Below are 22,755 nucleotides of genomic sequence, written 5' to 3'. Positions count from 1 at the left end.
ATGCTTGGGTTTTTCAGGTTTAAAAAAATAATAAGCTCTGTGAAACAGTGTGGCTCTAGAGGCAGGTGGCATTGGGCCTTGAAGTGGGGAGGAACAGCTATATACAAATATATGAGGAGGGCTCCCACACTCAAGTCAGCTCCCAAGGGCTATTTATGACATAGGCTACCTGAGTAGCTTTTGCTGTGCCTCTTCTTCTTCTTCCGTTTCCCAGGTGGCCTCTGCTTTTCCCTGTCGGTGTGAGTTTGCTCTGGGGTAAGCGTTGCTGAACAAGAGGAGTCAGTGGCTGGCTCCTCTGAGAAGGACTTCTCCTGAGAGGTGTCCAACAGCGAGTCTGTACCAGGGTCTTCATTTTCTTTTGTCATCTCTTTTGACTCTGCCTGATGAGCCTCATTGCAGGGAGCAGACTGAGCGCTGCTGGGGTCTGTCCTGGTCTTGCTCAGCTGGGGTTCTGGCTCCTGTGCCAGCCTGTAGCTCTCTGAGCCATCAGCTGGGCATTCCTTGTCCTGGCCTTCTGAGAGGGACCCATTAGTCCAGCTGAGCTGGTCTCTCAGAGCAGTGGCTGAACTGCTGCTCACAAAGCTTATCCTTGAGCCCGTGTCAGCCAAAGAGAAGGCAAAGGAGCTGCCCTTTGTGCTCGGCTGGAGGCTTGCCCAGTTGTCTGTCTGCTCCATCCCAGTGCCAGGCATGAGCTGACCAGCCCCATCAGCTTCCACCAAGCTCACAGATGGGCTTTCGGTCTGGGACTCCAACGGCAAACTTCCTCCAGCGTTGTTTTTAGGTAACACCTGGTTTGAAGCTGAAGCATCTGTAACACCTCCGCCCATCTCCGTCAGGGCAGTGGCTGAGGTGGGAGTGCTTTCTGAGGGATGACCATCCTTGTTTTGTTTGGTCTCATCATTGATCTGCTTCCCTGCTGCTTGTGGATCCTTAATGTTCTTTCCTTTAAACAAAAAACATGCAATCAGCCACAGCTGCAGAGTTGCACCAGGGATCAACCAAGATGCTTCTGCCACTGGGAGAGCTTACAGGTGAGCAGCTGCCTGCAGAGGGAGCACTGACCCTAAAGCAGCTATGCAGAGGCAGCACTAGTTTATCCTCCCTGTACCTCTCCCCACCTTATACACACATGGTCACCCTGGCTGGACTACAAAGCTCCGGCTCAGCAAAGCCCCTGCTTTGTTTTCAGCAGGTGTGTTTTGCTGCCAACTGACTGATTTCCATGGAAGCTCCTGGACCTGCAAGGAGGCCTGAAGGTCTGTGGCAGGAAGAGATAACCTGCAAGGTCCTGAACCAGACTGTTGGCTTGGCTGTGTGAGGACTTCAGAGCTGCCCATTAACCAGTCTAATCCTGCCCTTGCAGAACAGGTCTAGGAATGGGCTCTATGGTAGACCAATGTCCTTGGACTTACCTAGTGTGCACTAACATCGAGGTCAAGAGACCAAAGAAAAAGCTAAACACACAGGCTGTCTCCTCACAAGCACCTGAAGAACTTGGGTGCTTCTGCAAATAGGGTTTCTAATCTTTTCTTAAGGGCTTCTTCAGATTCCCAAGCATAGGCTAAGATGGGGTGCAGCAGACTCCAAGGCAGTGACACACTGTGCTACGGAGACTCAACAGCACAGAGGGGACTTGTGTGGGGATAACACCAGTGCCCCATCAGCATGGTGCTGTGGCTGACACGTGGGTCAAGCATCTCAGAGGGTTTATCAGCACAAGTGCAAGGCCATACTGCTCCAGCTTCCTGCTAATACTGGAACAGAACTGTCTGGCAACAGCTCAAGGCTCTCTGCTCCTCTTCTCAGCACTGTCTGCAAAGCTTTCTTAAATAAAATGCCCCAAATGCAAACGCAGAGGCTTCTTGCTGGTGCGTGCTTGGCTCAGGCTCAGAGGCAGATGGGAATGAATAGCAGCAGTACAGTCAGGTCTGTGCCCTTACCAGACTGGCTTTCCTCTGGGCTCTCCTCAGACAAGGGTTTAGGAATTGCATCCGACTCGTGCCTGTTCTTTGTCTTTCTCAGCGTGAAGCCTTTCCTGATGTCAGCTAGCAGTGCATCGATGACACACACCTCGTCCTGCTTCCCCAAACCCTTCTTAACTGGGAGAGAGAGAGAGAGATGAGTGTTAAATCTGCCCATGGGGTGGGCACTGCTTTCCCAGTACAAGCAACCACTGGGCAAGAGCGAAGCACCAATATCAGGCCTGGGAGCAGCTCATGCTCAGTGACCCCACAACAGTGTGTATTAGCTGAAGAAAAGGCATTTACTCCAAAGTTTCAGTGCTACAGGCTGGCACCAGTGGTACCAGCTCTGCTGTTGTTGTGCTACGACCTTGAAATATGCCCTGTTCCTTATCCATGTTGGTGGGGGACTTTTTTTTTGGAGGGAAAACACTTTTGATTTTTCTATCCTCTCAGCTTCTTCCAATCATATTTTGCAGTCTTTTGCTTTCATCCAGAGATGAAAGTTATAAGTGTGGGACATCAGTAGTTTGTGATAAAGAGAAATTATTCAAGTGTGTACAAGGATTTTGGAGGAGAAGACAAATTTCTTGTTAGATTTGGTATTCAAAAGTTATGTTTAGAAACTGAAAAAGTTAACTGAAATGTTTTAATTTGTGGTGGTTTTTTTTCTTCTGCTGTTCAGTCAGCAAACCTAAAATTAACTTCTCTGCCCGGCTGCAACTGCGGAAAGTCAATTCTTAGCTATGGCTCTAAGACACCTAAAAGCCTTTAGTCAGCTGGCACCTGGAAAACCACAAAATAAATTGCCACTACTGGTCCATTAAAACAGGACCAGCAAAGAGCTCCTTTGGCTCCATATCTCTTTTTTGAAGCCATTTCAGATACTCACTGACTTTTCCATTTTCTCCCTTTTGTCTCTTCCCCTCTTCCTCTTCCAGCTGTTTTTTCCTCTTCTCTGCTTTGGCAGCTTGCTCCTTTCTGTCCTTGTTTTCCTGCAGTGAGGTAACAGGGGCATGAGAAGGTTGGCTAAACGTCTGCTAGAAGCTGATGAAGAGAAAGAAGACCTAGAGACGAAGTAGGAAAAATTCTGGCCTTATCCTGTGCAATAAATATAACAGGCATTGGGAATAAGGGCTGTCTTGCCAAGAGGGTGAGAGGGGCAAGGTCAGGAGAACCACCCCTGCACGAGGATGCAGTGGAGAAGGGTTAAGACAGCGCTTCACTAGGTGCCTCATGCCAAGTGCCAAAAGGAGGAGCCCATAACCAGCATCTTCCCCCCACCAGATTCCAGTGCCCATCTCATTCCTGCCTATTGGAGTGGAGGATGTGCCAGTACTAGGGATGCTCAGCATCATTCCAACCTTCAGAGCTCGGATGAAGAGATCTCTGAAGGTCTTCATGATGCTAAATATGTCCTCTAAGGACAATTTGCTTGGGTCTTCACAGAGATAATTTGCAAGTTCTTCTCTCTTCCTTTCAATGGTTTCAAATTCTTCTTCCAGCTTTTTGGAGGCACCGATGCTATCCTGAAATGCATTAAATACACACAGTAAAACACCATCCAGAGGACAAGGAGTGAAGTGCACTTACAGAGAAAGGATGAAAGAGCTTGGAGTAGGACTCTGGGTCCTGGCTTTTAACTGCAGCAGAGCTTGTTGGAAGCAGGTAGGAAGAAATGAAGATTTGCAGATGATCTTTGCTCCTGGCAACCATCCTGTGCCAGTTTAAAGGGCTGGCCTGAGCAAGACATGGAAAGCTCCATGCAGAGCTTAATCCTGAGCAAAGGGCTTTACTCTGGTGATCCCCACAGCAGGTGAACATCACTTAAAGTGAGGAGTTACACAAAAGCATGGACAGAGCAGCTGGGGCATGCACCTCAAGAAATGGCCTAAACAAAGGTATGTAGTTTTGGGGTGGAGCTAGCAAATGCCCAACAATGGTTTGTGTGGCATTGCAGCCTACTTCCAAATCTGAGAGCATGTCTTGTGGCAATATTTTCCCTCCTCTCATGAGCCTCCTCAGCTGCAAATGTACCACGCACAGGTTCTGAGTGCATAATGAGGGAGACCTAAGTGAGCTCCATTACTGACCTGGATTGGCTTCTCGTACTGTTGTTTCACATCATCATTTGATGATAAGACTTTCCGCTGAAGCTCCAGCAACTTCTTTAAATTGGTACCGGACTCCGTGCGTATAATATCAAGATTAATTCTGAAATCATACAGAACCCCACCGTTAGTTGACACTCCAGCATCTTGTGCTGACCAAAGAGTAGTCAAGTCTGAGGTCATGGTTTGGATGTCCCTCTGCTTCCCACCACTTCACTTCACTTCACTGAACTGAAACCTGAGCTCTGAACTCTCTGTACAGTCCAAGCTTGAGGAAAACAGCTTCCTTCCACAGACCTTATGGAAAGGCTGCCAGGTCTACCTATAACTTTGTGTATTGGATAGATGAAGGCCAAAAAAAGTCCACCTGTTCACAACACTGTTATCCACCTGGAGTGCTCAGCATTAGCTCACTTTCCCTGGCCAAAGGCACTTCAGAAATGCTTCTGGGTAGCTGACCTTCACAAGCTCCTGCCACCACAAAGGCAGTGCATATTTTGGAAGGGTCTGGAAGGCAGCTTTAACTGAATGCTCTGCAAATTTCAGCCCTAAGTGTTGCCAGCTGTAGTAGAATGAGTATATATTAAAGGGCTTTCAACATTCATCAACCAAATCTTTTGGTTCAAACTATATAAGATGCCATCTTGTTAATATGCTATGCCAGCTGTGTGTGTCCTAATTTCTGGTATATTGTTGATGTTCATGCAATTTATTTTTGTTTTTAATTCAAAGGAAGTGACACACAATTTTACCCTGCTGCTTTTGAAACATATTCAAGATCCTTTGGCAGTTCCAGTAGGTCCTTGTGGCTGTTTTCTACTTCCTGAAGAGAAAGAGAGAAAGAAGAGTTATTTGCTGTGTGGTAGGAGCTGAGGGGAAGCTGGGGGGAAGAAACACGGCCAGAAGTGTCCAGGAAGGATGACTGTGCCATGACCTGCTGCTGCCCAGCTGTCTGTAGTTTGCACATTTGGAGAGGAGAAGCATCTCTCTGGGCTATAAAAACATACAAGAACACTGAACCCTGAGAAATACTCATAGTTCAAAGCAAAGCTAAGCTCTTCTTTTGCCCTTTTTTGAGACACCTACTCCTGAGGATGGGAGGAGGCAGGACTTTGATGCAGTCTGACACTTCCTACAGTCTCAGGAGGGTACTAAAAGGCCTCGAATCTTATTTGCATTCTTTACTTTCTCAGCTGTCCTTGCTGAAGCTACTGCCAGCTAAAGTGGTGCTTGAACATGCATAACCAGAACAGAGGGACCTTGATGAATGAAAGTGGCAGAGCAGAGCATTCAGAAAAAAGGTAAAAACAGCATTGCAGGGAGTAAGAAAGCCACAGGGGCTTAGGAAATAGCATGAAAAGCTCAAGCATAATCTGGTGGAAAAGGGAGAGGCCATGGAAAGGCAGAAAGGCTGATTGGGTACAGAGCAGCCAGGACAGCTTTGGTAGCCACATGCTCTGTGGCTTGCAGCTGCTGATGTGCAGATTGCACAAATATGAAAAAGGAAGTTCCAGACGTTGTAGGGAAAGATTATGGAGGGAAGCAGAGCGAGTCTTAAAATAAGGAGATTCCTGAGTAGTGACAACAAGCAACCTCCCCCAGCCAAAGTGATTCAAACACTCCTGACTTGTGACACTCTGTGGGTAGCCAGGGAGGGTATGAGTATGAGCATGTGGCATTAACTGGAAGTAGAGTAGGAGAAATGGTTCATCCATAATAAAACCCTCCCTCTTCCCTATTGAGCAGGACTTGGCAGTGGTACCTCTAGAATGTGGTGGAGCAGCGTAATGCGGGTCTGGTTTGCTTTGGTTTCTGTTAGTTTGAGCAAAGTGCTGATCTTAAACCCATCGGCATCGCCTGTGTGACTCCCCTACAAGAGAGAAAGAAAGCACATGTAACTCGTGTCCACCCAAATTACAACCCTAAAGGAGATCAATTACAGAGTGTAATGGGCGAGGGCAAGACAAAATAAGCCCTTACATAGTTCAGGAAGTTTCCAACTTTGAGAATCAGTTGACAAAAGAGCGGCAGGCGATGACTGGTCAGAAGATCTGAAAAACATAAAGGACTTTTAAGTAAAAGCCTCTGTTACACCAGAACGTTTCCTAAACTGAAATTGGGATTCTGAATTCCACCAAATCAAATCTGGTATTTCAGCTTTGCAGCCCAATGGCATAACCTGCAGAGAAACTGGTTTAAACAGATTCAATTCCACAAGTTGTACAAGCATCTGTTGACTTATGTTTCTGTCTTCAATCTGGTCTCTCATTCCTAACAGCAAATAACCTGGAGTTGGACCCTCCTCGCTTACAGGCTTCAACTCACCACCTTCCTTGGAAGTGCCCCAGTGTGGGTGAGGGTAACTGGGCTGCAAATTTAATCATGCCTACTTCATTCAGCTGTGCAGTAAAGCCAGTTCTGACAGCTCTGTGTTTATCTGCGAGCTGCTAAAATCAGACACTCTCACCCTGTTCTTGGTCTTGCATGGTGGAGGTGATTATCATCTGGGCATGAAGGGTAGAGTCCCTGTCCTCGCTCTTATGACAGGGTGCTGCAGTGGTGTGCTTTCTGAAGCACTCAGCTTTGAGTCAAGAACAGCTCCAAAAGGACAACTGGGCTGCTGGGAAGACACTTTTTGGGAGAGCTTCAATTTATCCCAGCAAGCAGCTGTAATGCCAGCTGGAGAAACCCACAGCAGGAGTTGGCAGAACCGGCTCTGTAGGACAGGTAACACTTGACAGTGCCAAGAAGAGCATCCTGCTCTCAGTGGAGTGGGACCAGAGGTTTCTGCCATAGGAAGCCCAAACCTATTGCCTAATCTCCCCGTGTACTCACCAAATTTGAGCATCAGCAGTTTTATAACCCAAAATAACAAGCTTATTCTTCTGGTTCCATTTGTAGGCAGGGAAATATTAAAGCACCACTACTTTCTGGGGGAATTTTTGGGTGAACTTTTCTGGCAGCAGAGAAAATTGCTGAGGGTAAGGGAAAATAATCTTTGGTTCTGTTAATGGCCTTGACAATCACTGGAGGTACCTACGGCTGCACCCTTGTGCTGCAACAAACCAGTGAATGGACCATAGGGGAGTTCTTTGGGGATTGGGTAGTAATATTGCAGAGCTCCAGGGCAGTTTTGGGGTTAACAGTGCAGTGCTCCAGGGGAGTTTGGGTGGGGATTAAAGCTTCCTGTCATAAATCAGATCCAGAAATAAGCTCAGGTCACTTACCTTCGCAGGCTCTCCGGATGGCTTCAGCTTTGGGCTGAATCATGTCCAGCACGACGGTGGTCTCTTCACAGATCAGCATACACTCAATGCGCAGCTGATAGCTGAGGATGGAGATTGATTCACAGTGTAAAGGAACTGGGATCTTGGCCACCACAGCAGCCCTCTTCCCACACCAGCAGCAAGTCCATGCCAGCCCACAGCATTGCTGCCAACCACATCCACGTCAAACCAGTGTCTGTGGCTTGTGGAGGGAGGTGAAGGGCTGCCTCTCGCCCTGAGGGCCAGTGGGGATGTAGGTTCTGCTAACACACTGTGATCAGCAAAGAGAAGACTGACCACTGTGTGAAAGAGGGGCTCCTCCTTGGCACTGCATTTGGCACTGCCTTTCAGTAAGTTATGGAGCCTCCTCGAGCAGATCTGACCTTGGGTCTGGATCAGCTTCTGCTACTTCAAAGGGAGAGGAGATGCTGGAGCAGGAATAGCCCTCCACCTAAGGCTAACAGGGAAAGGGACAGCTCTAATGTGGAAGAGGGAATCCACCAGTTATACCCATCAGTGTTGGTCTGTGAGGCTCCTATAAAGAAAACTAAACTTCCCAGAGGTAAACCAAGAAAAAGATTGAGCTGAAGTTCATGACCAACATCCTTACCCGGGAATCTGAAGGAGGAGAAGATAAAACTGATCTGCGTTTGCTAGCTTTGATTTCTCTTCTTTGAAGGCCTTCAGGTTTTCTATCTAATGGGAAATAAAGAATTAAGACTGCAGGACTGCACTCTGTGTTCAGCTTTGTGAACCTTTGGTAAGGGTACCATTTTCCTCCTGACCTCATGCTTTTCAGGAAGCAGCTTCAGCAACTGCTTCAGAACTTCAACGTCGAACTTGGTCCGGTCCCCGTTCTGGATCATGGCAGTCACCTCTTCGTTGGAGCTGCAGGAAGGAGGAGCAGAGGCAGCCATCACCCAAAGATCACTCTTCCACTACCACAACTTTTATCTGTGCAAGCGCTCTGTGCTTCCCCTAGTGAGAGTCGCAATAATCCAAAAGGAAAGATACCTCCCTACAATTAAATTAGAATCAGGATCTGGATCCCTGCTATGACCCAAATTTTGTTTCTGGCCCTGGTCAAATGACTCCAGGCCAGAGATGAATCCTGCAACTCAGATCCTGTCTCTGGGCACGTTTTTATCTTAAGAGAAAATTTAATTCTTAACTTTTCCATTGGACCTGTTTTGAGGAGGGATTTGACTTCCAGATGCATCTCACAGCCTAAGTCACCCTAAGAATCTGTGCCACAACTTTATCTGTAACATGGAGATGTAATGCCTTTGCCAACATATGGGGATGTTGTATGTAAAAACATAACTAAACCTCTAAACTCAGTATTTTAAAGATAGTGTAGGACCAGCAGGGGAATGTTCAGATGATTCAGTAACATGGACCACCAAAGTACATTGGCTAGAACAGATTTCGTGAGGACCTTCCAGATACAGCAAAACCTGCTCAAAGTTTTGTCAACTGTCACGAAAACTGGCCATATCTTACCATTTAAATTGCTTCAAAAATATGTTCAAATTGAGACTTTTCTTGGAGTCCAAAAATGTGATCTTCATTAAAGAAAAAGAAGATATCTCGCGTTAGATGAGCTGTCTGCAGTGATCTTTACTCAAAAGAACGAGTGGGACCTCCTCACCTCCTTTGGCTCTGCCTTCACTGGGGTGACTGTCTTCTCCTTGGGGGTTGGTTGTGGAAAGCAAAACAGCTGCTCTATGCTGGTGTAGTTGGGCTCTATAGTTTCCTCGCTGCTGCTGCTCACCGAAGCCCACATCGAGTGACCCTCTGAAAAAGAGACAAAGTGTTCAGACTGGCTACAAGGACAGCTGAAAACTCCTGGCTCTCAGGGCAAAGTGAGTTGCTAGAAGGGACACTCCTCAGAAGATGAATGAAATAAGAAGGGGTGTATTTACTGCTGGATAAATGGTAATTATTGAGGAGGGGCAATTTCCACACGTGGGATCCAAAGGGCCTGAAGGGCAATTCAACTTGGTGCCTTACCCCAAGATGTGCTGGTAAGGGGAGGCAGCACTGGGTGCACAGAGGCTGTACAGCCCCACCCCTCTCTGTACAACTGCATTTTCCTTCAGGGTGAGCAAACTGGGTCAGCATAAGAGAGAGCTTGGACATTTCTTTTTTAGTCCCCTAGCTGATGTTATTTTTGCTTCCTTGCATGCTAACTGAGGGACTGGGCACAACCTGGACATTTTCTGACTCTGACCTTCTCCATTTATCATTTTATAATTGAGCTTTCTTGTATAATGCTGGCTATGGGACTGCTTGAATGAATTTCCACTGTACTTTCTTAAAATCTATTTAAAAAACAATCAGCACCCTAATATGCCTCTGGAAGTCTCTACTGAAATAATCCCAATAATTTACTGCTCTTGTGATTGAAAACATGGCTTATTTAGATTTCACCTTTGCCTGTTTCTATGCACTGGATGACTTGCTTGTCTAGGACAAAGCTGACATTGCTTGTCCTGGCTTCTTCTCACATTTCATGTTCCTCTTTGGATCCACTAGGAGAGGGAAATGTAACCCAAAAATCAAGAGATATGTCATGTGATCCTCAAATGCACTCTTACTCATGACTTTAATATTCCAAGATACAAGTATAGATGAAGTGGGGAATGACAGTTTGGGGAAATCAGATCAGAGCCTGTTGAGGACTCAGGCCTAAGGCATGTCATGGTGGATTAGGAAAATATTCCCATCTCCCTTTCTTTTCTTTTAATTTCCAACTATTTTAGTTATAAACAAGCTATCCCAAAGTACTGATTTAGTTGGCATGGTTAATGTATTATACCAGTAGTTTCACGCTACTTTTATTTATTTAAGCTCTGCAGGTCAAAAGTAAAGGAAATCAGGAAAGTTCTGTATCTAAATGGAGTCAACCACATTTGACAAACTCAAAGATAGTGTTTCCTGCCCTGGGTCACCCCTACAGCAGCTGTGACTTTATGCCACCCACCTCTCACCACGTTGGAGGGCAGCTTCTGCCAGTTCAGCTTCTTCATTCTCAGCGTTGGCGTCTTCACTGCCTTGCGCGGAGGCCGGCCCATGCCAAGAGGGCAGCTGAACTGGGAGGCCACCACAGCTTCTATGTGATCTCCTGCCATGCCAGGCAGGAGGGGTGGAGGGGGTGGAATGCCACCCATGCCGGGCAATGGAGGGGGAGGAGGAGGGATACCACCCATGCCAGGCAATGGTGGTGGAGGAGGTGGGATACCACCCATGCCAGGCAATGGGGGTGGGGGTGGAGGGATGCCCACCATGCCAGGCAATGGAGGTGGAGGAGGTGGGATACCACCCATGCCAGGCAATGGGGGTGGGGGTGGAGGGATGCCCACTGTGCCAGGCAATGGAGGGGGCGGGGGAGGGATGCCACCCATGCCAGGCAATGGTGGAGGAGGAGGGGGAATACCCTCCATGCCAGGCAGTGGGGGTGGGGGTGGAGGGACGCCGGGGAGTGGAGGGGCTGGAGGTGTATTCGTCATCAGGGATGTGGGGTTCATGGCTGCTGTGCCAGAGGGTGCAGGTGGAGGTGGTGGGGGTGGAGGTGCCGGGGTGGAACCAGTGTTGTGTGGAGGGTTAGACATCTCTGGCGAAGCAGAGCAGCCTGTGAACTGGCAGGATGAGATCTTCTTTTCGTTGGCAAGTGGCCCTGAGGATGTTGTTGGTGCCTTGGAGGGGTTTGATGATCCCACTGGACTCCGAGCTGCACGAGCACATGGTTCTGGCTCACCCTCGGTGCCTCCAGCTGCACTCCCAGACAGCCGGTTCTCAGCTCGCTTTTGCTTGTTTGGATGTTTTTTGGTAGACAGCAGCCTCTCCATGACTTCTTCAACTGTGTTCTCTTGAACTAGAGAAAGGAGTCAGGGTCAGAGAAGGGAACGGGGCTCCAAGGCTGGTTTGTGCTATTCAACCCTCACCAAGCAGCAGATCTGGAGCCACGGAGCCCACTCCGTGGTGTCACTTTACACAATTACACTTCTGGCTTCCAGGCAATTTCCTTCCCATGCTCCCAGCCCACAAACACTGTTTTGAAAAAGCCTGCCAGCAAGACAAGCCAGTGCCAGTGGCAGCATGCCAATGAGGACAGATTCCCAATGACTCCCATGACCCAAAACTCAGGGATTAACCATGAAAGCAAGACTGTGAATCCCAAGCCCACTCCTAAACGTGGCCATCCCACATGGATGGAGCTTCATATCAAGACTTGACTCTATACAAGAGGTGTAGCTTTGTCCCAGCTTCTGTTCAGCTCATACCAAGTCCCACAGATTATTTCCAGATTATTTGGGAATGACTTCTGTGGGCTGTGGGTGAGACAAGGTAAAACAAGAGGAATGTGCAAAGCTGGATGGATATGTCATTCTTACTGTCATTTGCAAGCAAAAGGGCTCTGTTCACTACAGCATCCAAGGACTCCCACAGCAGGAGGCTGGACTGATGAGATGGTTCCAAGTGCAGCAGGCTCTGAAGGATGGACAGCAGCTGGATGGAGACCGGAGAGCGGCTCACCTGGAAGACAGGGCAGCTTTCCATCACAGCAAGGCTGGTTCCAAGCAAAGTAGGTTAACTTTGCCATTGCGTGACTTCGCACCCCATGGGAGGGCCTACTTACTTTATTGAAGAGAGATGAAAAGACCTCATGATGATCATTCATGTTTATGCCATCACACATCTTTAATAATTCCTCATCATCCTCTACCTTGAATTCCTCAAATGTATCACACTGGATAAGCAGATCCTCCTCTTCGATGTCTCTGCAATATTACAGCACTCATTTTCACTGGAGAGCCCTTTGCTAATTTTCAGATGATTGTTTTTGTTTAAATGGTTTTTATCTCTTTGCCTCTCAGATTCAGCCAGTCAGCATTCAAAGTACCCAACTGTGCCTTATATGTAAAGGATCAGATGCCATCAGTGCATGCTTTCTTGAACTGAATATACCCCTTCCTACAGTCACATATACAAATCAATGGGACTTTTCATGGCATAACCTGGCCCAGTGTATGCTTGCTATGGAATTTTCCTTGGAGCTGTAACAAGAGTGGCATTCCCACCTTTTTGAAACTGGGCCACCTTCTTTCTTTTTCTTTAAAGTCAAGACAAATTGAAAATATTCCAGTGATGTTTCCGTTTGAAAAACTTCCTTCTCTGTTACTCAAAATTGGATTAAAAAAATCCCAGATACTCTAAAACTAACTTTTTCAACACTCTCGAAACCACTCTGTGTAAGAACTCTACCCTTGCTGCACTATTGAAAGGTCTTCTCCTCCCTGATTTTTATGGTGTTGGATGGAGCAATTCGAGTTACATGGATAACTGCAACTCACATAAAATGCATTCTAGAATTTACCATGGATGTTTCTGACAGAACATAATTTTTAAATTATGCCCAGATATGCACTAGTGAATTGTTTTAGCTGGATACTTCTGGGACCAACAGCAGCAGTGAAGTGGTTTTGAATACAGTGAGCTGCTCAGTGAGCCCACAGCATTGCTCCAGTCTGAAAACTGCCTCAGTCTGAAACACAGCCTCAGTGAGGACATTGCTACTCCATCTGTGCCCAGAGCCTCTGCCCGTGCCATCTGTGCCAACAGCTGTCCCTGTGACACTGTGGCTGGCAAGAGCATCTTAACACTGGCTGAATGCCTTTGGTCCCCCTGTAAGGGATGCACACAAGAGTGGTCTACTCCACCCAGGTGCACTGCACTTCACACAACTGAAGGTTTATAAGTATTAAGTTTTCACAGATACCTGACTGTGAATCTCACTTATATAATAAATGTAACCAGTGATCCTTACCTTAGCTTGTCTAAAACATCCAACAGCTGAAGCCCTGGAAGAACAACAACAACAAAAAAGATATATTTGCATTATGACCCATTTGGTACTGATTTATTATGATCTTTATATAATGTTATGCTTATAAATACATTTTGCAGAGAGAAAAAAGTGAAAATATCTTCATATGGATCTGTCAAAGTGGGTAGGGTTATCTGCTTAATGATGAGACACCTCAATACACATCTGCAGCAACTGTGTGAACCACAATCCCCATGGAGTTACTGAGGGACACAGGCACTTCTGGGACATGAGTGACCTCAGTCCAAATTAGATATCTAAAATCAGTCATGGTCCAATGTCCCTTGCTCTCCACAGAAAGAAACAGAGCCCAGGCTCACCAGCTCAGATGCTCCCATTACGTGAGGTGTATCTCAACAATGGTAATAGGATGCCAGGATTCAAACAGTTGGAAAGAATTTCTGAGTCATGGGACAGCTTCTGTGGCTCAACTGAGTAGACATGGAGTGAAGAAACCTCATCAACTGTTACAAGGAGTTGCAACATATGGAAATGTGGCCACATAAGATGGTTGGTTATAGAAATGTTCTGAAGAAGCTCAAGTGATACAGTGTTGCTGGAATTCCAGAAAAAAATCAAAGCTATGGGAAAGCAGAAAAGTTAAAAAAATCTAGTGACAGAGAGGTTATTGAGAATAGAGGTCAAAAGAAAGAGGAAAATTAGTATTTGCAGTTTTGCTCCTCAGACCTGTTCAGGCACCTTGTGGATATATCTGAAATAAAAACAGCTTGATAACTGACTTTCTCCAGAGAAAGTTAGGTGCAACAAACATCCTTACCTATGAATTCATTTCTGATTTGTGTCCTTGTTCTTAGCTCTTCTTTTCCCAGTATGATGGCATTGATAGCACTCAGCAGTGTCACCATGTATGGCACGTTGTCTGTGTTGGAGAGCTCGTTCATTATGATGCTGAATCGATACTGCTGGTTCTTCACACTCTGTTAATAACACAAGTGATATTATGACAAGAATAGTCTCTCTCAGATGGAATCAGCACCTTAAAACATCAGTTTATCCCACTGTGAACTGGACAGGACAGGAAGATACAGATAAAAGCAGCACTCCTCCATTATGGAGCAGGCTCCAGTTGGCAGAGAAAGTCAGTGAAACATCTCTTGGATCCCTTCATGCTTTCTGATAACTGATGCACACACCTGTGCTCTTGGGCAGTGAAGCCTGTGGATGTGGCACCATTTATTTTGCTGATCTGGTGGTGCTTTTGCTGCCAGAAAGCACATTGTGGTTGGCAGTCATCTGTCCAGACAAGTCACAGACCAGTACCATAGACTTATGCTGACCAAGACAAATTTCCTACAGTTTTCACCTTATAAATCCCTGCTTCTTTTACTAAAATGATGCAAAATAAACTTCATTCCCACCCTTTTCTGCATGGATCAGAGCTGATCCATACCTCCTACTCCAACCCAACACTTGCCTTGTAATGGTCCAAGGCATCCAGAGCTAAAGCATGGCCATCTGATGAGTAAATGCACAGTGCAGCCAGGAGCTCAAATATTTGCTTTTTGACCATGACATTAGTTGTGTCAAGTGCTGGAAGAAAAACAGAACAAAACAAAGCAGAATTTAAAATTACAATAATGTTCTGAATCTCAGTGTCTTCTGCTATATGGGTTATGACCAGTGATAGAAAAATAGACAGAAGGAGGGGACCCACTACATGGAAGATGGGAAGAAAAATATCTCAGTGTCTAGATATCCCATCCCAACAACATTATGTGATAGTAACTTCTAGTGAGAATAGTAAATGCTACGGGTGCCCTATTGGCATTTTGGTGCAGCCTGTAGTTGTTCATGTCTTCCATGTCCCAGTGGCATGCTGAAACAGCAGCCAAGATCCCAACACTCACAATCACACAATTTAGTTCCCATTTTCACATATGGGTGTTTTCTAGAACAGCAGATGAACCATTTTCCTTGATTAATCACTCTTATTTTTAGTGCAGAAGAGACCAATATGCATATCAATTAGACCAATTGTTCTAACCAGTCCCCATGTATTCCCTTTTTCCACTACTCTTTCTCTGTGAGCCCTAGGAGCTGGGAGGGAGTGGATTAGACCATCTTATTTTTCCTTTATTAGTACACAAAGAAGCTCGAACACTGAAAAGCCCAGGATACTCTGCTGTTTTTCACAGCATAAAAAGGCCAGCTCCATATTTCACACAGGTTAAGAAAACACAGGGTGAAGAGGAAGGAAGAGGACTTCAAAACTGAAGAGGGGAGCAAGACAGCTTTCAGACTAAATGCATTTTAGAAAGATATCAATAAGGGTTTCTGGGCGCAGCTGTGATCTCCGTGGAGCAGCAGAGAAGTCATCCTTCCGGCACCAGCACCATCAAGTGCTGTACAAAAAGTTCTAGGAGATGCCCTGATGCGTTTCATACCTAACGACGAGTCAAGTGAATGGCAAGAGAATGTAAGTGGTGCTACCTATCGTCTTCTAGGAGGAAGAGATGGAGCAGCACAGAGAACAGGCTCTCTTGAATCTAAACCATGCCACTTTCCCTCCTCTTTACAAGACCCCAAGCCCTTTCAATTCCTCTCCCTCTGCCCTTGGGGCTCATGAAGCCTGAATAGCAAATGTCTGCTGACAACTGAAGGGTCATGCCTGCACACAGCTAAGGCTGGGTTTATCCCCAGCTTCTCAGTGAACTATGACAATATTTGTGTGGAAACAGCACTAGGTGGCAAAGGCAATGTGATTTCACAGTAGTATTATTTTAAAGAAGAAAACAATCTCATTAATTCATTGCGGCCAACAATTTCCAACAAGCCTGGTACAGGGCAGAAGGATAAGCAACAGGAAGTCCCCTCACCATGCCACGTGATGAACGAAGCAGGAAGATGTCTTCTCACCTTGGAAGAGTTTTCTGACGTAGCCCTCGTTGCTCACAATGTATTCGATGCCTTTGTGGGAGTTCATGACGGCTCGCACGCAGCTAATGCAGGTGAGCTGAAGCAAGGCATCGGATATCCTGGCCACTCCTCGCCCAGACAGCCTGTCCAGGGCCTCCAGAAGGAGGTCCAGCCCACACAGCTCCAGGAACTGGACCATCCAGGCATCGTCGCTGTTCTCCAGACGCTTCTTCAGCCCAGAGTAGTTCACCACCGATGGCATTTGCAGGAGACGGATGCACAGCTCCGGCTCTGCATTTTCCAGGTTGGCCTCTGACTGGTCAGTCTCCTGGGGTCCGAGTTTCTCCTTCAGGGCAGCCCACTTCTTGTGGGCACCTTCCTTTTTGATTGACATCATGAACAGTTTGTTCTGAAAGAAAAAAAGAAGAGACAAAGTGAGATGTTTGTCTGGACTGAGCACAAACCATCCAGTAGCCCTGTTTTTTCCCCAGTTATCAGGATGTGAAGCCCAACTACAGCAGTTCCCAGCTCTTCAGCATGTAGAGAACACACTGGAACCAGCCCTCTATTGAAGAAACTCAATATATCCCCACCTTAAACACACACATTACATTCAGGCTCTGAAAACTCCACGGAGAGACTTTTAGCACATCCAAGCCAGCAAATACAGCTTTAAAACTAGCCAATTTAGGCCAGTCAATAGCCACCACCTATTTTCATGCAGTGAAAGGATAAGGTTGGAAGTGGCATTATCAGTTCTAAACTCCTAATGCCCATTAAACCACTTTAAAAATCTGACTGTGCTGGAGAGGCTGTGCAGTTTCTAAGCATTTATAATGGGATGGAGAAGTAATTCTGAGCATATCCTGCTCATAAGAGCATCTAATTACCCTGTTCTCTTTTGCTTTTGCTTCTTTTGACTGATGTTGAGGTTAATTTTATAGCACTCACTTAAATCACTTCCTGTCTGCTGTAATAGCAAATATGTTTGCAAACGTGGTGTTTGTGCATGATAATGTGAGAGCCCGACACGTTGTGAGTGTGGGGACAGCAGAGGGAGGCTAAGAAAACAGCAGAGCACCTTTTTGGAGATGGGCAGTATATTGGGTTTCTGTGGCTGGGTTTTGGTAGTGGGTGGGGGGGGTGAGGGCTACAGGAGTGGCTGCTGTTAGAAGCTGCTAGAAGCTTCCCCTGTCCCGTGGAGCCAATGCCAGACAGCTCCAGGACGGACTTCCTGCCACTGGCCAAGGCCGAGCCAATTAGCACTGATAGTAATGCCTCTGTGATAACATATTTAGGAAAAGAAGATTGTTGCACAGAAAGAATTCCAGCCAAGGAAGAGCAGAGTGAGAACAACAAAGCAGACTCCAAGGTCAGTGCAGAAGGAGGGGCGGGAGGTGCTCCAGGCACTGGAGCTGTGGCCCTGCAGCCCGTGGTGCAGACCATGGTGGAGCAGCTGTGCCCCTGCAGCCCATGGAGGAGCCCCTGCTGGAACAGGTGGATGCATGAAGGAGACTGTGACCCCATGGGAGGCCCAGGATGGATCAGGGTCCTGCTGGAGACCTGCAGCCCACGGAGAGGGAAGCCTGTGCTCGAGCAGGTTTTTCCCAGGTAGGACTTGTGGCCCCCGTGGGGGACCCACATCAGTACAGCTCACCTGTGAAGGACTGCACCTCATGGAGGAGTGACCCATGGGACAACAGTTTGGGAAGAACTGCTGCCCGAGGGATGGACTTATGCTGGAGAGGTCCATCAAGGACTGTCTCCCATGGGAGGGACCCCACAGGAGCAGGGGAAGGACTCCTCTCTCTGAGCAGCAGCAGAAACAACAACTGACCACAACCCCCATTCCCTGTCCCCCTGCACCGCTGGGGGGGAGGAGGGAGAACACAGAGGGGAGGAGGGAGAACACAGAGGGAAGGAGGGGTAGGGGGAAGGTGTTTTTAAGACCGTTTTATTTCTCACTCTTTGGCTCTTATCCTGTTAGTAATAAATACAAGTACTATCCCCACTTTGAGTCTTGTTTTGCCCGTGAAGGTAATCAGTCACTGACCCCTCCCAGCTCTTACCTCTACTCATCAATTCTTAGCTGTTTTTTTTCTGTCTCCTCTGTCCAGTTGCAGAGGAAGAGTGAGAGAGAGTGGCTTTAGTGGGTACCTGATATCTGGCCAGGGTCAACCCACTACAGGCAGCAATGGCTCATCTCCTTGGAGGGCACGGCCTGTTCAGCCAGGTTGTTATAGCAGCAAGGAGGGTCAGGAGCTGATTCAGCACAGAGAAACTGTAAAGCCAAGTGTAACTCTTGATGCCAGATTTTATGGTTTTAGGCAGGATTATTATTTTCCAGACCCACAGCGATTAAGTTATACAATGCAAGTCCTTTTCAAAACTGCATGCAATCATTTCAAAGCTGAATTGCTCCCAGAGACGACAGTTTGCCGAAAAAGAAGGGGATAAACCTGCTGGACCCAAAGCCATCTATGGACGTGACCTCTCCTCCCTGCCATGCCCCCAGGACCTCTGTTCCTCTGGGCTGCTAAGCCTGCACAGGGCTCAAAATAACCTGGGGGCCAGTTGGTGCCCAAAACTCAGCACTTAGGGGACGGAAGGGATTATGGGAGATCTCGTTTTCCCTTCCCAGCTCCAGCACAAGGGTTTCTAGCCCTGCAGTGAGTAGAAAAAAGGCTGGAAAAATCTAAACTGAGTAATCTCTGGAAGGTTTTATTTGCCAGACAGCCAAGACAAAGGATGGACCGTTTACACTGGTTGGAAGTAATCTCATTTTAAAGCCTACCTTGTGATTTTTCCTGGGGACTGCACTGTTGGGAAAGGTCCTGGCTGCTTCCCCACAGCCGAGCCACATGGTTTCTGCTTTACTCAGAAACCCATTTTGGCAGTCACACCTTGGCACACATACAGCCAAAGGGTTTGCTCGCTGATTTGTGTTAGGCATGATATTATAGGCCTAAACATGCCTCTTGGAAAGATGCAAAGCGTGATGGGACAGGATATTTGAACAATTTCCCTGAGAGAAGGTGATAGTGGGACTCTCTGGCAGGGGCACTCAGCTCACAGCATCAAAGTCTGCATTGAGAGGTCAGAAGACTGGAGGAGTTAGCAGGATATGGAGACAGAATCCCTGTAGAAAGCTTTGGAGAAACCCTCTTGCAGAGTTTCCTTTTGCTTCAATGGGAAAGGAGCTGGCAAACCGCCCAGTTGTTCCCTACTCTGCTGGCTGAAAAAATGATGGCCACAATTGAAAAACATGAAGTTGTGGATATACCATCTGAGAACACACTGTACAGCTGAAAAGTGATAAAAAGACCATAAAAGAAAAAAACCCCAATGAACCAAACCTCAAACAACAAACTCTCCTGCGAAAGCACAGGCTTGAGTTTCTAAGATTTGTCGTCACTGTCTGCAGCCCAGAGCCCTTACTCACTCTTGCTAAAATTCTTATTGGGATTAGTCAACCCCAGTCCCTCCCTTGTACCCAAGCTCAGGTATTTGGGTTAGGCTCGATGCAAAGAAGAAGAAAGATCCTCCCTCCCTGGAGGGAGAGAAGTGAGAGTGCCCTGCCCCAGGGTCACAGCCCTGGTGATGAGGCAGTGTCTGAAACCTCTCACCACAGTGAATTTACAGTCATGGGGCCGGAGAGGTGCTCCTACAGACCTGTCAAATCCTGCTCCATGATGTGTATTGAGCCCAGCCACCTCTTCCCAGTGCCTGGAGTCAAGCCTGGACCTTTGGTGAGGGCAGTGCTGAGGACCATCTGACCTGGGTGCTGGTCAGCCCGAGGGGCTGTAGAAGTGGCTGCCAACTGCAAGCTTCCTCTCTCTCGTGTGACTTCTTTTTTATACTCAGCAAATCACTTTTAAAATTTGAACATGTCTAAACATTTCTTATCAAATCAGATAACAAAGCAGGCTGGCTTTTTGCTCCCAGGTGTATAAATACTTCAGCATACTGTATTTGTATTGTATTATATTGTATCAGCTACAGCAAGTCAGAGAAATTATAATAGCATTACTGACCTGAGGCTTAGCTGATTCCTGAAAATTAAGCTCCACCAGTGCAACAGGAGACAGGAAATATGGACAGAGCATCCTGTTTACCAGCGGATTTGTTCTGAATTATCCTTCCCTCCCACCTGCTCCACACAGATGTGAAGAGATGAGAAACAGAACCAGGCAGGTACCTCTCCAAACAGTCCTGGCTTGTGTTTTTATGCACTAGACTGAAAAAATCGGATTGACTAAATATTCTTCCCCACAGAGAGTGCACACTTTTTGTAGGGAAGAAAAAGAGATGCCTAATGTATCTGATTGTAAAAAGGGAATAAAATAAATAGGAGCTGTATTATATAAATGGAAAGGAAATTAATATGGAGGAGAGGAGACAGCAGTACAATTCTGCAGATGGTGTGACAAATCTGTTTACAAACATAGATATGAGTGATATATTATGAATGAAACATCTTTCCATATTTTTCATGAAGCAAAGTGCTGCAAAGATGTTCAGATATATCCTTAAAGGGCTGGTAGTTTCACCTTTTATGTCTGACCAAAGGAGCTTATCAGCAGGTAAATGATCTCAGCAGAGTGAGACAGACAAGGATTAAAATGGAACACATCTATCTGGCTGGCTCAGAGAGGCCATTTAGACTATGTTGGCTGAGGGAAGGACAGTCCCCTGACACAACCAGGCAAGATGCTCTACTTCAGTGGCTGAATACACCTCACCTCTTGCCAGTAGATGGGCATGGGGAGCTTTGCTTTTTGCTGCCCAGGCCATAGAAAAGGATGTGATGGTGGGAGCAATGTCCTCAGACTCTGTGTCCAATCATTCCTGCAGCATCCATGCTCTACCCTCCCCAGCTGTGTGCTCAGCATTGGTGCTGGGTGTGCTGCTCCTTGGGCACATTCTGACAGTGTGTCTGTGCTTACTGCTATGGAGACACCCATAACCACAACAAAGAATCATGGAATAGTTTAGGTTGGAAAAGACCTTTAAGGTCATTGAGTCCAACCATTAACCCAGTATTGCCAAGCCCACCACTAAACTGTGTCCCGAAGTGCCACATCTACATGTCTTAAATACAACATTCTCCTCATCTTCTTCTCTACCTCAGAGGTTGGTCAGGCCTGATGGGTAATGACAACTGAAGAAGTATCAATGAAAAAATATTCTTAATTTTGGAAGATTCCTTTTGGAAACATAAAGGCATCTAAAGGCTTGCCCTCCTGCACCTGGCCACAGCAACACTGTGGTTCATGGTGCTAACTTCTTGGATCACTGGGTTTGCAAAGCTATAATGTTCCCTGCATCCATCCAACCCAGTTCATAAAATTTCCTCCTCCTTTCTTTCTGAATCAGGTGCTACCCAGATTGAGTTTTCTGTGCCCCTCTGTCCTTCAAGTCAGCTCCTAGGGAGATGACATCTGTGGGAGATGAATCAGGGCACGTCAATACTTTCTCCATCCTGTGAAGCTGCGGAGAACAGAGCTGCACAGCACAGCTTTCAGACTAAATTATTGCATGCCTCCAGGACGACATGGATCACAGCAAGGACTGGGGAGGACATGTAAAAAGAGATTTCTCAGAGCAGCTACGTATAACTGAGTGAAAACAACAGGGAGAAAAACTGCAGGTCAAAACCATTCTGATTTTTTTGGAGCAAACTCGCTGCCTGTGTTAAAGAACGGGGGTGCGTGAGGAGGAACAGTAGTTCCTTGCAGCCCTTTGAAGTCTGGGAGCATCCCTATCCCATGTTGTGCCCTCACAGCCCTGTTTCCCTCTGCAAGGCTGCTGGGGCACATTGCTGGCCCCTGAGAAAAGCTGTTCAGCCCCTCCTTCCTTCTGTGCCTGTTCCTGGCACTCAGGAGCCCGTTCTGCCTGGCTGACTGCTAATGACAGGTTTTGCTTCTGGGTAGTTCCAGCTTTCACTCTGCTGTGGGGAATATGCCGAGCCTTTGTATTTTGCAACATGTCAGACTACTCAGTCACTAAAAAGAAAAAACATCCTGGCTAAATCACTTTTAGAAGTGTGACGGGTTTTCTCCACCTCTCCTTTTGCTTTCATTTGTACTGCTGTGTTTTCCTGTGCAGAGTCGGAACAGCTCGCGTACATACAGACTAACAAAACCATCCTCCCACACACCAAGACTAGTTGGGGGGAACCACAAATCTCTATTTTAGAAACCAACCTGAGCCCCTGGTGTGGGCCCATTAGCCTCTGTAGGAAGCTGCAGTGTTCTCAGTCTCCCAGGGGAGCTGAGGGTAAGGGTACAGTGGGAAATGCAGGTGGGCAAGCCAAAGGCATTGGTTTGCCCAACAGTCCTCGACTCAGCACACAAACCTAGTGCTGCTCCACACTTCTGCTGCCATGGCCAGTAGCCAGAGTAGCCTTTAGTTTTACATGTTCTTTATCCTCACCCGTATCAGAAGCCAGAATGTGTGATTTATGCTCAAAAAAGGAAAAGGTCTTGGAATGAGTGCCCAATCTTGTTCTGAAGAAGCTCATGGAGTCTCTGGCACACTATGCTTTGCTGTGGCACACCCCTCATGTGAGGCACACAGCAGTTCTCACAACACAGTGCAGGGTTGTCTGTGCCCACAGCAGTGCCACAGCATTACGAGGAGTGTTCTGT

At 46.9% G+C, this 22,755-nt stretch overlaps 1 protein-coding gene across 7 annotated transcripts in view; it reads right to left on the bottom strand.

Moving 5' to 3' along the window:
* The window catches only part of INF2 (inverted formin 2), a 41,701-nt gene that overhangs the window by 5,669 nt on the left and 13,277 nt on the right, over window positions 1-22,755 (bottom strand). For 5 of the 7 annotated variants that reach the window (XM_032691398.1, XM_032691400.1, XM_032691401.1 and 2 more), the window contains exons 2-21: window positions 16,106-16,514; window positions 14,664-14,779; window positions 14,007-14,166; window positions 13,169-13,202; window positions 11,981-12,122; window positions 11,736-11,877; window positions 10,325-11,215; window positions 8,990-9,135; window positions 8,842-8,903; window positions 8,124-8,226; window positions 7,949-8,034; window positions 7,300-7,400; window positions 6,053-6,123; window positions 5,835-5,942; window positions 4,825-4,895; window positions 4,055-4,175; window positions 3,326-3,490; window positions 2,854-2,956; window positions 1,941-2,099; window positions 170-943 (exon numbers count right to left, since the gene is read on the bottom strand). In XM_032691398.1, coding sequence (XP_032547289.1) covers window positions 170-943; window positions 1,941-2,099; window positions 2,854-2,956; window positions 3,326-3,490; window positions 4,055-4,175; window positions 4,825-4,895; window positions 5,835-5,942; window positions 6,053-6,123; window positions 7,300-7,400; window positions 7,949-8,034; window positions 8,124-8,226; window positions 8,842-8,903; window positions 8,990-9,135; window positions 10,325-11,215; window positions 11,736-11,877; window positions 11,981-12,122; window positions 13,169-13,202; window positions 14,007-14,166; window positions 14,664-14,779; window positions 16,106-16,502 — 3,952 coding nt within the window. In that variant the 5' untranslated portion in view covers window positions 16,503-16,514. Of the gene's footprint in view, window positions 1-169; window positions 944-1,940; window positions 2,100-2,853; window positions 2,957-3,325; window positions 3,491-4,054; window positions 4,176-4,824; window positions 4,896-5,834; window positions 5,943-6,052; window positions 6,124-7,299; window positions 7,401-7,948; window positions 8,035-8,123; window positions 8,227-8,841; window positions 8,904-8,989; window positions 9,136-10,324; window positions 11,216-11,735; window positions 11,878-11,980; window positions 12,123-13,164; window positions 13,203-14,006; window positions 14,167-14,663; window positions 14,780-16,105; window positions 16,515-22,755 lie in introns of those variants that run through there. The other 2 variants (XM_032691402.1, XM_032691403.1) reach the window with 2 other exon arrangements.

The sequence above is a fragment of the Chiroxiphia lanceolata genome, chromosome 6 (genome assembly GCF_009829145.1).
Source record: "Chiroxiphia lanceolata isolate bChiLan1 chromosome 6, bChiLan1.pri, whole genome shotgun sequence".
NCBI classification, from domain to species: domain Eukaryota; kingdom Metazoa; phylum Chordata; class Aves; order Passeriformes; family Pipridae; genus Chiroxiphia; species Chiroxiphia lanceolata.
Note: the sequence above shows the minus strand (reverse complement) of the source record. Positions and strands in the feature narration are given on the sequence as shown.